Below are 10,806 nucleotides of genomic sequence, written 5' to 3' on the forward strand. Positions count from 1 at the left end.
ATTGTATACCATTAAATAACTTCTTGCAACTCAGATACAACTGAATGGATGAAGACACTCACCCCACTCCCCATTAACGTTCTATAGCCACAACTCTAGCAAGATGAAACTTCTTAACGTATTTATGCTGTGATACACTCTGTAGGGAATATTTTCTGTCGGAGTAGGTTGGGCTTCATTCATTTTTTTCGCCGAACAATATGAGAACACAATCTGGTGATTCTTCGTGATACTTTTATTGCAAAACGTGGTTAATTATTGTGAATTGTTATTGGCTAGTTACATCACCTATATTCAACAATGTTTTATTAATAAAAGAGAATCAACTTCAACTGTTCATTATTTGCCATGTGAGATGTTAAGCGTTGACAAAGCATGCAAAAGACAGATGCTAACATACATAAGTTTTATGCAATAAATTAATAGCTACTTCCACTTAAAGTGTGTTCTATGTTTACAAGAATATCCATTCTAATGTGAAAAATATATTTTTCCTTTAAAGATGAAACTTCGTTCATCATTGACTCGTTTTTACGTCTTTACTTGATAAAACCTCAGCAAATTTTGCACAGAGTGTGTCCACGTGGATCATCAAAGAAACAACTTACAATGTTTACCTTTAAGGGCGTAAGACAGCAAACCAGCCCCTTCATCGCCTATCTCACCTTTAGACAATGTTAGCTCACGCAATGGACAATGTTCGTTAGACAATGAAGTGCAAAACCTTGGAATGCATTTTTGAGTTATTGAACAATAATCAAGTTTTAACACTTTGAGCTTACAGTTTTCACACACAAGAGCTTCAAACAACAAAATAGCACCTTCATTACCTAAAGCATTCTCTGATAACGACAGCTGTCTCAAATTACAGTGTTCATTCATCAATGCATCGCGTAACCTTGGAATGCATTCGTGAGTTAAAGAACAACCATCAAGATTTAACACTTTCAATTTACAATCTTCACTAGCAATGGCCTCAAATAACAATCCAGCAGACTCACCGACCAAGGAAATTTCATTAAGCACCAAACTAACTAAATTGCAATGTTTATCACGCAAGGTATCGCAAAGTTGAGTCGTACATTTCAATGACAACGAGCAACTGGACAGAACCAATGACTTCAGTTCACGATTGCTTCGTAAAACATTTTCAGAAAAATAAGCTGGTCCTTCAGAAAGGTGTGAAAAAGTGATCTTTATCTCCGTAAGTTCTTCACAACATCCTTTTTCAATTGCAACACATACGTGAGACACATTTCCTGTAATCAACGAAAGACTAAGTTTCTTCAAGTTGTTTGCTTTTCTGTTTTGAAAAAAAGCTTCCATGTGTAGTGTTGGCCCTTGAACATTGAAACCATACAGCTCCAAAACGTTAATCTTGCGTAATCATAGCTTGGAAGTGTCGGGTAATGTGGCTCATTTAAAACTTCAAACACCTGGTCTAATTCTAATTTTTCATCGCTGAATGTATTTTGAAAAATGTGTAATTCAACAAAGGACTTTACTCGAAATAGCAAAAAGGAATTCGTTGTCGTATGGCGTAGACAAAGTCTTGTCAAATTCTTCATGTACCTGCAGACGAATGCTATTGCTACCCAGTCACTTTCAGTTAGATTTTCATATCCTGATATCATTTCTTGAACACCATCCAAATCCGTGTTTTCACAAATTTCTTTGATAATTTCAACACTGCCAACTTCTTTCAAACAGCTCAAAGCGAAGACATTGTTGTAAGTGAGTTGCAGAATTTGTTTATCATCACCATTGAGATGAAGCCAATTCGTGACTAACGAATAAATACATTTCTTGGAATAATTCATCATCTCATATTTTATTCCTAGAAGTCCGAAAATGAACTTTATAACGAGATGCCAACGGCACATACGAACGCGCTTTGAAATAAATTCTTTTATTTCATCGAAAACGAAAGTCTCCGTCACGTGTTTTGCGGCAAGGAACTCCTGAATTGTCCCGTGAACAAAGGAAAATTGTGCTTTGAAGGACAAATGAGGATTCAGGAATCTATTCAAAAAATGAGACCTGTTTAAGGTTTCATCAAGATCAGATTCGTCTATTATGAGTTTTTTGTCTTCCATAAGATGAAAAGCCAATTTTTGCAACTTTGTAAGTTCTTCGTTAGTCATAGGACTAACATTCACATCCCGCTCATGATTTTCAAAATAATACAAACTCTTTTGGTATAATTGAGCTAAAGTATTTGGTAGATCAGGATTAGCTTGTTTGGAGTCTGTGATGCAGCCAGAAAGAGTCACACAAACAATATGACAGTTCACAGGAATGTAACACAAACTTGACAGTTCAGAAGAAGAGCTGATGGTGTTCCAAATTACTTTCTTTTTGTTTGGCTTGTTTTTGCCCTGGCAAAATCTAATTACGCAATTCTCCATTTTCTGGAGTGTTAAGCCAATTACTTCAATGTTTCGGTCAAAAGAAAACTTCTTATGAAAGCTTTTCACTGTTGGTCTGCTTGTTACTAGCACGGTTGAAACGAACGGCTCTCCGGATTGCATCACAGCTTCTCCAGCAACAAGTTTGACAAACCAGCATAAAGCTGATATCGATGCGTTGGAATCGTTTGGCAGCATAGAAGATTCCTCAACAAACTTATCAAGTTTGTCGTCAACCTCGTGCAAACCATCAAAAACTAAAATTGGTTTCAATTTATGGCAACAAATGTTCTCGTAAACAAGCATGAATTCTGCGTCCGTCAAAAGCGTTCCCACTCGAAGAAATTTCATTAAAGAAAGTTTTTTCCACTTGTCATCTTTGCTGCGAAACCATCGAAGTTTGAAAAGAAAGACGAATTTATCAGTATAAATATCATCTACACCAGCAGCCCAATCATGTAGAACTTTTTCAGCCAGAACAGTTTTTCCAATACCTGATCTTCCAATAGCTAAAATTCTGCTAGGATATTTATCTTTTGTGTCTTTGTTTGGGAGAAAAAGATCTTTGGTAGTGTCCAGACGAATCAACTCTTCGGAAATTTTCATATGAACATCGTACATTTCGTGCCTATCTTCAACAAACTTGCGTGGACAGGGTTCGGTATGTATAACAAAGTCAACAACCATGTTGTCAATACCAGACTGCTTTTCTTGAATGTAGTTAACATTAGCTGGACAAGATCGAGACAAAATTTTTTGTTTGTAAATAACTAGGATTTCAATGTCTTCCTTTCGAAGAAAATAAGTTGTGACAAAGGTTATTTCGTCATCCCAGACCACCCATTTAGTAGTGTTAAGAGGCATGTTCAATCGACACCAGAGGTAAGCAAATTCGCCAATCAAAACAAAAGCAATAATAATGTTGATAAATGACAAGTTTACGTCATATCGATTTGCTACAGACTCCATCGGGTTTATATAAGTCATACATGTTCTATTGAAAATGCTACTGATAAATGCAGATTTGGTGTTACTATTTGCTGCTTTATCTGTTACACATTGACAGCAGAAGGAAAAATCTTTCGGATGGATGTAAGCGTACTGTATTACTGTGAATAAAATTCCAAGAAATGATCGCTGAACAAGATGAATGAGGTAAAAATACAAAACATGAACGGTTGTCTTATTCTGCTTATTTCTATGAACTTTTAGATTAACTTCTATTTCATTGACACGACCACTAACAGTTACAGAATAGATGACAGCGATGCCAAGAGGAAAAGAGACGCTAAGGAAAGAGAAGACGAGTGATGGAAATGAAGAATCGCGGACCTTTTTATTAAGTTGGAAGCAGGACTCACGATCTTCTCTCGTGTTTGTTATTAGGCCACTATCGCTGGTAAAGGGAGAAAATGGTCCAGTTTCATTGTATCTCAACAAGTGACCTATCGCAACCAGAGTCAATACAAAGAGCTGGAACACTGCACAAAGGAACGACGGGAGGCCAAAGTTTTTAGGTGATAGGCAATTCTTTGCAAAGACAAACATTTTAAAGCAAAGTTGCGTCAAATTTGAATTTATTTGGAGCTCGATCGTCTTGCGTTTTACAAAGAATTGTCTTTCTATAATGTATGAAAAAATTGTGTTATAATATTAGTTGCTACTAAGTAATGAAATTAATCAAAGGGTGTGTTTGGGCAAACGATTTTCTTCATTGATTGATTTGCAACCGTTTCTACCAGCTTAGCAAACAAGTATTCGTACAGTGAGGCAAAATGATCTATGAACAAAATCTATGTCAAAGTGATTTATTAAAAGAATTTACAAACTAATGTCCAAAGTATGTACTTTTCATTTACGAAATTCAGTTTAAAATCACGTTAGCTAATAAGCGATAATTAAAGATAAGAATGTAAATCAAATAGCAATAGAATTGTGTAGAGAAATGTATTTTCATATTTCAAATAGCTTAAGCAAACGCCACCTATATAACGCCATCAAAAATTCAACTTGGCTTCATAAGCAAGACCTGTAATTACCGAAGTGAAAAAGTAGTATGAAATGAAAAGAAAGACCTGTAATACATTTAAATCGCCAAGGTATATTAGGTATATAGGAAAACGAGACCGATAAGACGTTTGCAAGCAAATCGGAATTATTCAGAAGCGTCATGCGACATCCAGTATCTGTGGCAACATCAGTGTACACCATTAAGTTCCATTAAATTCCCTGGAGGGGAAAAGGGATCTGGAACCGGGTATCAAAAACACAGATGCCAGAAGAATTTTTGGGGTAAAATCTTCCACTTGAAAATTTATTTTTATCATTCACTCCCCCCTGAAAATCAGTAAAAACAACTACGAAAACGTCTTAGATTGAAAAATATGCTTTAGCGTTTTATCGAATACACAATCAAGAATATAAAAAAATCTATGGTAAAGAAACTTCTGTTATATTTAAATAACAATTTAAATTCAAAATAACTCCAGACGCGGCATTTTTTTGTGGGACCGTTAATGTCTTCACGTTTGCGTAAAATAAACACTCGCACTGTCGCACACTATGTATTTGTTCGTGAACAGCCTGGTACAATTATCGTTATCAAATCTTAGGGAAAATGTGCAGGGAAATGTTGGCCTGTCAACTGCTAGTTAAATCTTGGTGAGCTGTTACGAAACTATTCAACATAACCCTTAATTTACATTTTTTTTATAAAATTACAACTCATGACTTTAAAGTCCACTAGGTTCTCAAACATAATACTGTTTTTTGCTGAATGGGAATAAAAAAACCAAATAGTAGAGTGTCAATGGCAATATTTAGCAAAATGTGTAAGGATAATTGTGTAATTCTTGTAAATTTTGGCATTATGTTATGTGTTAAGAATCAAGTTTTGAACAAAATAGCTAACAACTTGTGCAAAGAGACCAAAAATCTTTGCACAACCACCTGCTTTCCTAGCTTCAACTTGACTATTTGCAACTGACTGTTTTTGATTTCAATTTCCAATTTGACTGTTTTTGATTTTAATTTTTAAATTTATATTAATCATTCATTTTATTTATTTCAACTTCATCTTTATCACACACACAGAATTTCTTCTCAGAGGTGTATTACAAAATTTTAACAATACCATTGCCAAAACTTTACATACAATTTCAACAAGCCCCCTCCCCCTGCAATATTCTTCTTGTTCTTCTACATCTTTTTGTGCTTCTTCTTTCTACTTCTTCAGTGCATATAAGAAATGTGAATCCTGGATCCCCTGGAATCCTAACAATTGCGGATTTTTGTCAAATGAGGCAATAGTATAGTAAACATTACATGCTCATAGTCTTAAGTTTATCTTGAACAAAACTTTCACTGTAAAAGCAAATTTTGTCTCATTATTGTACTAAGCAGTTTTTTTATTTTGGTTTTGACATATTAATCTGTTCACTATTACACTGCATACTTCATTTACAGAAACACAAAGAGGAATTTAAAAAAAACCTTTGGCCCCCTGCTATCTTAATTGTTTGCTATATGCCAATGTACAACACAAGCAAAGAGATTGAGATATTTTTGTGGTACTGTAAATTGTTGGCACTGCATGCTATTTCAACACAACTCTCTTCTTAGCTTTTCTTCATATTTTACTGAAAAATATTGAGCAAATGTTACACTACTTTTTAGATAAACTCATTTCATTTTAAGACTTAGGTGAATTTTGGCTGTTTTACTTGATGGAAGATATCCACATTTTGAAGAGATTTTATGCTTAGTTATTTTTTTTGTTTTTAAGCAAAGAATAAAACAGACTGGACAAACAACAAATAAAACTCAGTAGTGAGAAAACAATTAGACAATACATGCCAAATATCCTAAAAGTATTCTGAGGCAAAGAAACTAAGACGAAATACTAATAATAAAGAATAATATAGAAAATAAACAATATCGTATTGCTTACCAGTATCATGTAACGTTTTCTTTTTTCACTACTTTGTCATTTGTGTACCACATAAAAGTGCAGCATATTTTACCGATGAACTTTTTTAAAAAAGCCAGTTTTGGTGTATAGCTTTGAAAGATAAAATTTTCTATTTTATTATGTATTCATTGTACAAGTGTTGGGCGAAAATCCGGGTGGGCTGACATTTTTTTATTTTTCATTTTGATGATGTTTTCCACCAAAATTTGCCATATTTGGTATGTCGGCATCCATGTTTTTGATACCCGCGGCGCGTTAATGAAATATAATAATTTGGATGTGGATTTCCCGTTCAGGGGCCGTTTGTATAAAAACGTAGTTAACTTTTATAATCGACGAGTTTGAGAAATATTTTTGAAAGAAATGGCCAATATGTATAAGGGCAATTTTTGCGTATTTATTACTAATTTATTTTGACGCCATGGGTGACCGTGTGTTTGGCCCAATGTTTTTGCACCCCCTGCAATATGGCTGCGATAACCTTGAAAAGGTCTATCCTAAGATAATAAAGTAAACTAATTATGTATTAAGCCTGTAAAAATACAAAATAAATAATGCACATGTCTAATTATACAGTGACGTAAAGGTCCTGGATTAGAGTAATGTTTGGTTATAACTAATCCAAAAACAAGTCATTTACTTCACTAGATTCACTAAATTTTGAAAAAATTAAAGTGATTAGCAACTAGAACAAACTTTCAGGAATGATAACCAGCACTGTAACGTCACTGCATAATTAATTTGTATTAACAACCAAACAGAGTTTACTACTTTTAAACAATTTTGTAAAAAGTAAATTGTATTAATAATTTTTTATTCACTCTCTAGATTTTGGATATATTTTAGACAATATAAATATGTGTAATACGCAAAAGTTTAAAAAATTCTACAGTGTAGTTTTTTATTTATAGGGCATTGTTTGTTAAAGAACCGGAATTCTTAACTTAATTATGCAAGATTATATTACGCGAATTTGAGTCATCCAACTTTGTCGATGTTTTTCTACCATATTTATTTTTGTGCACTTTCCAAATTTTGGATATATTTTAGACAATATAAAATTTTATAATATACTTGAGTTAAAAAATTCTATCGTGTAGTTTTTTAGAGCTGTTTGTCGAATGTGGTGCCAACTTCACAGTTTATGCCACAGTACATTCTCAAGGAATTTTATTCCTTTCATATTTTTGTGCACTCTCTAGACTTTGGATATGTTATAGAAAATAAAATATATACAATATGGCCAAGTTTAAAAAAATTCTACATAGTAGTTTTTTATTTATAGGCCTTTGTTTGCAAATAAAAAAGAATATAGGAAGTTAATTATATAAGATAATATAACGCGCATTCGTGTCATCCGACTTTGTAGATGATTTTCTACATTTATATTTTTGTGAACTCTCCAGATTTTGGACATATTTTAGACAATATAATTATCTATATTCTGGCCAATTTTAATAAAATTCTACTTTGTAGTTTTTAAATTATACGCTAAACAAGAGAAATGAAAAAAACACTCTAACATAAAGCTTAGTATTTTCTTCAATTTCTTGAGTTTTACAGTTTTGTGTGATGTTTAAGGACAGTAATATAGTAATAAGTAGTTAAGAATTGTTATTTACTGTTGTATTTGATGGAAAACGTGTTTCAAAGATGATTTTTCAATTTATCATTTTGAATGATAAACTTTAGTTGAATGTGGTGATTAATGCTGTGATGGATGTTGTGTTGAATGTGGTGCCAATGTTTTCACAGTAGTGGCTAAGTTTTGCTTGTATATACGGCGGCAATCTATATCATATATCAATAGAGATATTACATCGCCACTGAGCATTCTGAATTCATAAAATTCTTTCAGTAGTTTGAATCAAAATTAATATTGAATTCTATCGTTCAAAATTAGTAAAATGGCTAGTCGTCCAGTTGATCACGAGGGTGGATACGAAGAATCGAGGTTTAAAACCTCTGTTGATGAAAATTTCTGTTGTTCAATTTGCAAGATGCAAGAATGTGCAAACATAAGGAACACATCTTTTGTCGTTATTGTATAGAGGAACATTTACGAGTTAATGCGCAACGATGTCCTCAATGTCAAGACAATTTGTCAGCAGATACTCTTCTTCCAGCGCGTGTCATAAATAAAATGATTTCTAAATTGAAGATCAATTGTGATTATGCATCGTGGTTGTCCAGAATTTGTAAATGTTGAAAAGCTTCAAAAGCATGTTGAAAATTGTGGCTTTGCTCCAGTGCTGTGCTCTATCGAACGTTGTGGTAAGGAAATAAACAAACGAGACAAGGTTCATCACGAAACTGAGTTATGTGAATACAAAAAGATTGCTTTATGCGATTTTAAACAAATAAGAGAAATGTTTGAAAGACGTTTTCAAAATCTTGATGACCGAGTAAAAATGCAGGTGGATGAAATAAATAGAAAAATGGATCAAGAGTTTTCTGAAGTGCGTGAATCAGTAAAGGAGATAGTGGAAACTTTGAGAACTCAACAGACAAAAATACAGAAAGAAATGTTGAAACGAGAAAAGAAATAAAAGATGTTCGACAAAATCTTTATTCCGTAACAACAGAAATTCAAAATATGAAAGCCATGATGTTGAAAATTATGGAAAAGATAAATATGAGTGAGCAAATTGCTCAAACATTGCCATCGCCTATTGAAATGGTAATGAATTCGGTAAGAGGTGATATTTTGATTGCTGGAGGTGATTCACCTCTTGGCTCCATAAAGAGCACTGAGATATTTTCATGGGAGGAAGAGAAATGGTAAAAGATTACAACAATGATAAACAAACACATTTGTGCATCATCACTAATTTATGATGGTAGAGTAGTTGTAGTTGGAGGACAAGATTGCAAGTCAATAGAGACATTGAATCTTGATATATGACGGATAAGAGATCCAAGGGCTGTGCAGTTATAACAGGAGATGCAATTGTTGTTATGGAAGGTCAGGACGATAAAGGTAAATACCTTAAATCAGTGGAGTGTTTTAAAATAGGATGTAGTTCCACATGGAAATATCTTCCTACAATGAATGACGCACGATCTGATGCCATGGCTGAAGCCTTAGTCTTTGGACGAAAGTACGTTTAATCAGTAGACAGGAATTATCAAAAGTATGTCTAGAGGGAAACACTTATCATGTGATATATAAACACAGTAATTCTCAGGTATTGACAAAGTATTTTGGTTTTTCTTTAACTATGAAGAAGTCTTTTTGGTTAAATTTTTAGAATAAAAATGAACTCTGTTTAAATTGTAAACACTTAGCTTCATGAGTGACGTTGTGTGATAGAATGAGTGCTGAGGTCCATTTTTAGTAAAATGCTAGAAAGTGTTTGAATTATTTGCTTTGCGTGCGTAGGAGGAGGTGGGCATGTAGAAAAAAATGCGCGTAATCACGAAAGCTGCTTGACACCTGAGGTCTAAGGAATAAATAAATAGAAGCAAAAAATTACAACGGTATTTATTTAAAGAGGCAGCATCTAGTTTATCATATTTTTGCAACAAATGCTAAAATCTTGCAGGTATGCAACGCTTATTTGAAAGACATTTTATACCACAATTCTTTGTAAACAGATAAACTGACATATGTACGACTAAATCAACAAATGGTATATAGAACACGAAAATTTTGAATATTAACTAAACGTTTAATACATCGATTACATTACCAGGATTATCAAAGATTACCAGTGTGAAACTTTAACGTTAACATGTATTAACGTTAACATTAGAGTTAAACTCGCAATTATGTCAAGAAAACATGCATGAAATTTATAAGCAAACCCTATATCTACCTTTAATATTGAATCGACCACACGAAGAAAGTATTTAGCTCACACATCTCAACATTTCCGTTACTGCAGTAGAGACCTATCCAAGGAAAGAATCACAACACACAGATCAACGAGATAATGCTTTTAAAATATCTTTAAAAGTTTTAAACACATCGCGTAAAAATTTCTTGCACTTCGCCGGAACAAAAACATTTTTGTTCTGGATGCGCACTAGATGCTAGCATGAGCTTTGACAGTGTGTGGGTGGCGAAAAATTGAAAGTATTCTTTATTAACGGTTGAATGCTTTTGTTTCGGTAATTCCGGTGTTTTAAACTGTTTATTGCAATGTAAACATTGATGCAATGCTACGAGTGCAGAGAAATTATAAACAAAAAATTTTTCATAACAACTCAAGTAATTTATATCCGCTGTGTAAAATCTGGAATTAAATATTAATTCAACCAAAACGCGCGATATCTAATGGTATATCAACAGATCGTTAGATGTTGAATAAATATTTAAGGTTCCAAATTCCTGATGTGCTTTAAAACATTTCAATATATATGTGTTTTTATATTTCGGGTATAGTCATTTGTATTCTTTAAGTGGGCATGTAGATATTTTTATGA

The 10,806-nt window shown here is 33.3% G+C and overlaps 1 protein-coding gene across 4 annotated transcripts; it reads right to left on the reverse strand.

Annotated features, from left to right (window-relative positions):
* Positions 1–217: 217 nt before the first annotated feature.
* LOC124436890 (NACHT, LRR and PYD domains-containing protein 12-like) lies at positions 218–10,402 on the reverse strand. 4 transcript variants are annotated; one of them, XR_006945529.1, is made up of 3 exons: positions 10,197–10,402; positions 6,358–6,468; positions 5,418–5,681 (listed from the first exon to the last, which is right to left on the reverse strand). XR_006945529.1 is itself a non-coding variant. In XM_046986863.1 (2 exons), exon 2 carries the CDS (start codon positions 3,954–3,956, stop codon positions 1,287–1,289), a length of 2,670 nt encoding a protein of 889 aa, XP_046842819.1. In that variant the 5' UTR covers positions 3,957–4,030; positions 10,197–10,402; the 3' UTR covers positions 218–1,286. The 4 variants fall into 4 exon arrangements, 1 of the variants encoding a protein (XP_046842819.1); XM_046986863.1 differs by lacking the exons at positions 5,418–5,681; positions 6,358–6,468 and adding an exon at positions 218–4,030; XR_006945530.1 differs by lacking the exon at positions 6,358–6,468.
* Positions 10,403–10,806: the final 404 nt, after the last annotated feature.

Source organism: Xenia sp. Carnegie-2017, unplaced genomic scaffold, assembly GCF_021976095.1.
Source record: "Xenia sp. Carnegie-2017 unplaced genomic scaffold, XeniaSp_v1 HiC_scaffold_16, whole genome shotgun sequence".
In the NCBI taxonomy this organism is placed as follows: Eukaryota; Metazoa; Cnidaria; class Anthozoa; order Malacalcyonacea; family Xeniidae; genus Xenia; species Xenia sp. Carnegie-2017.

Coding starts and splice junctions, on each gene's coding strand:
- LOC124436890 (XM_046986863.1), bottom strand. CDS start 3,956: ATGTTTGTCTTTGCAAAGAATTGCCTATCACCTAAAAACTTTGGCCTC.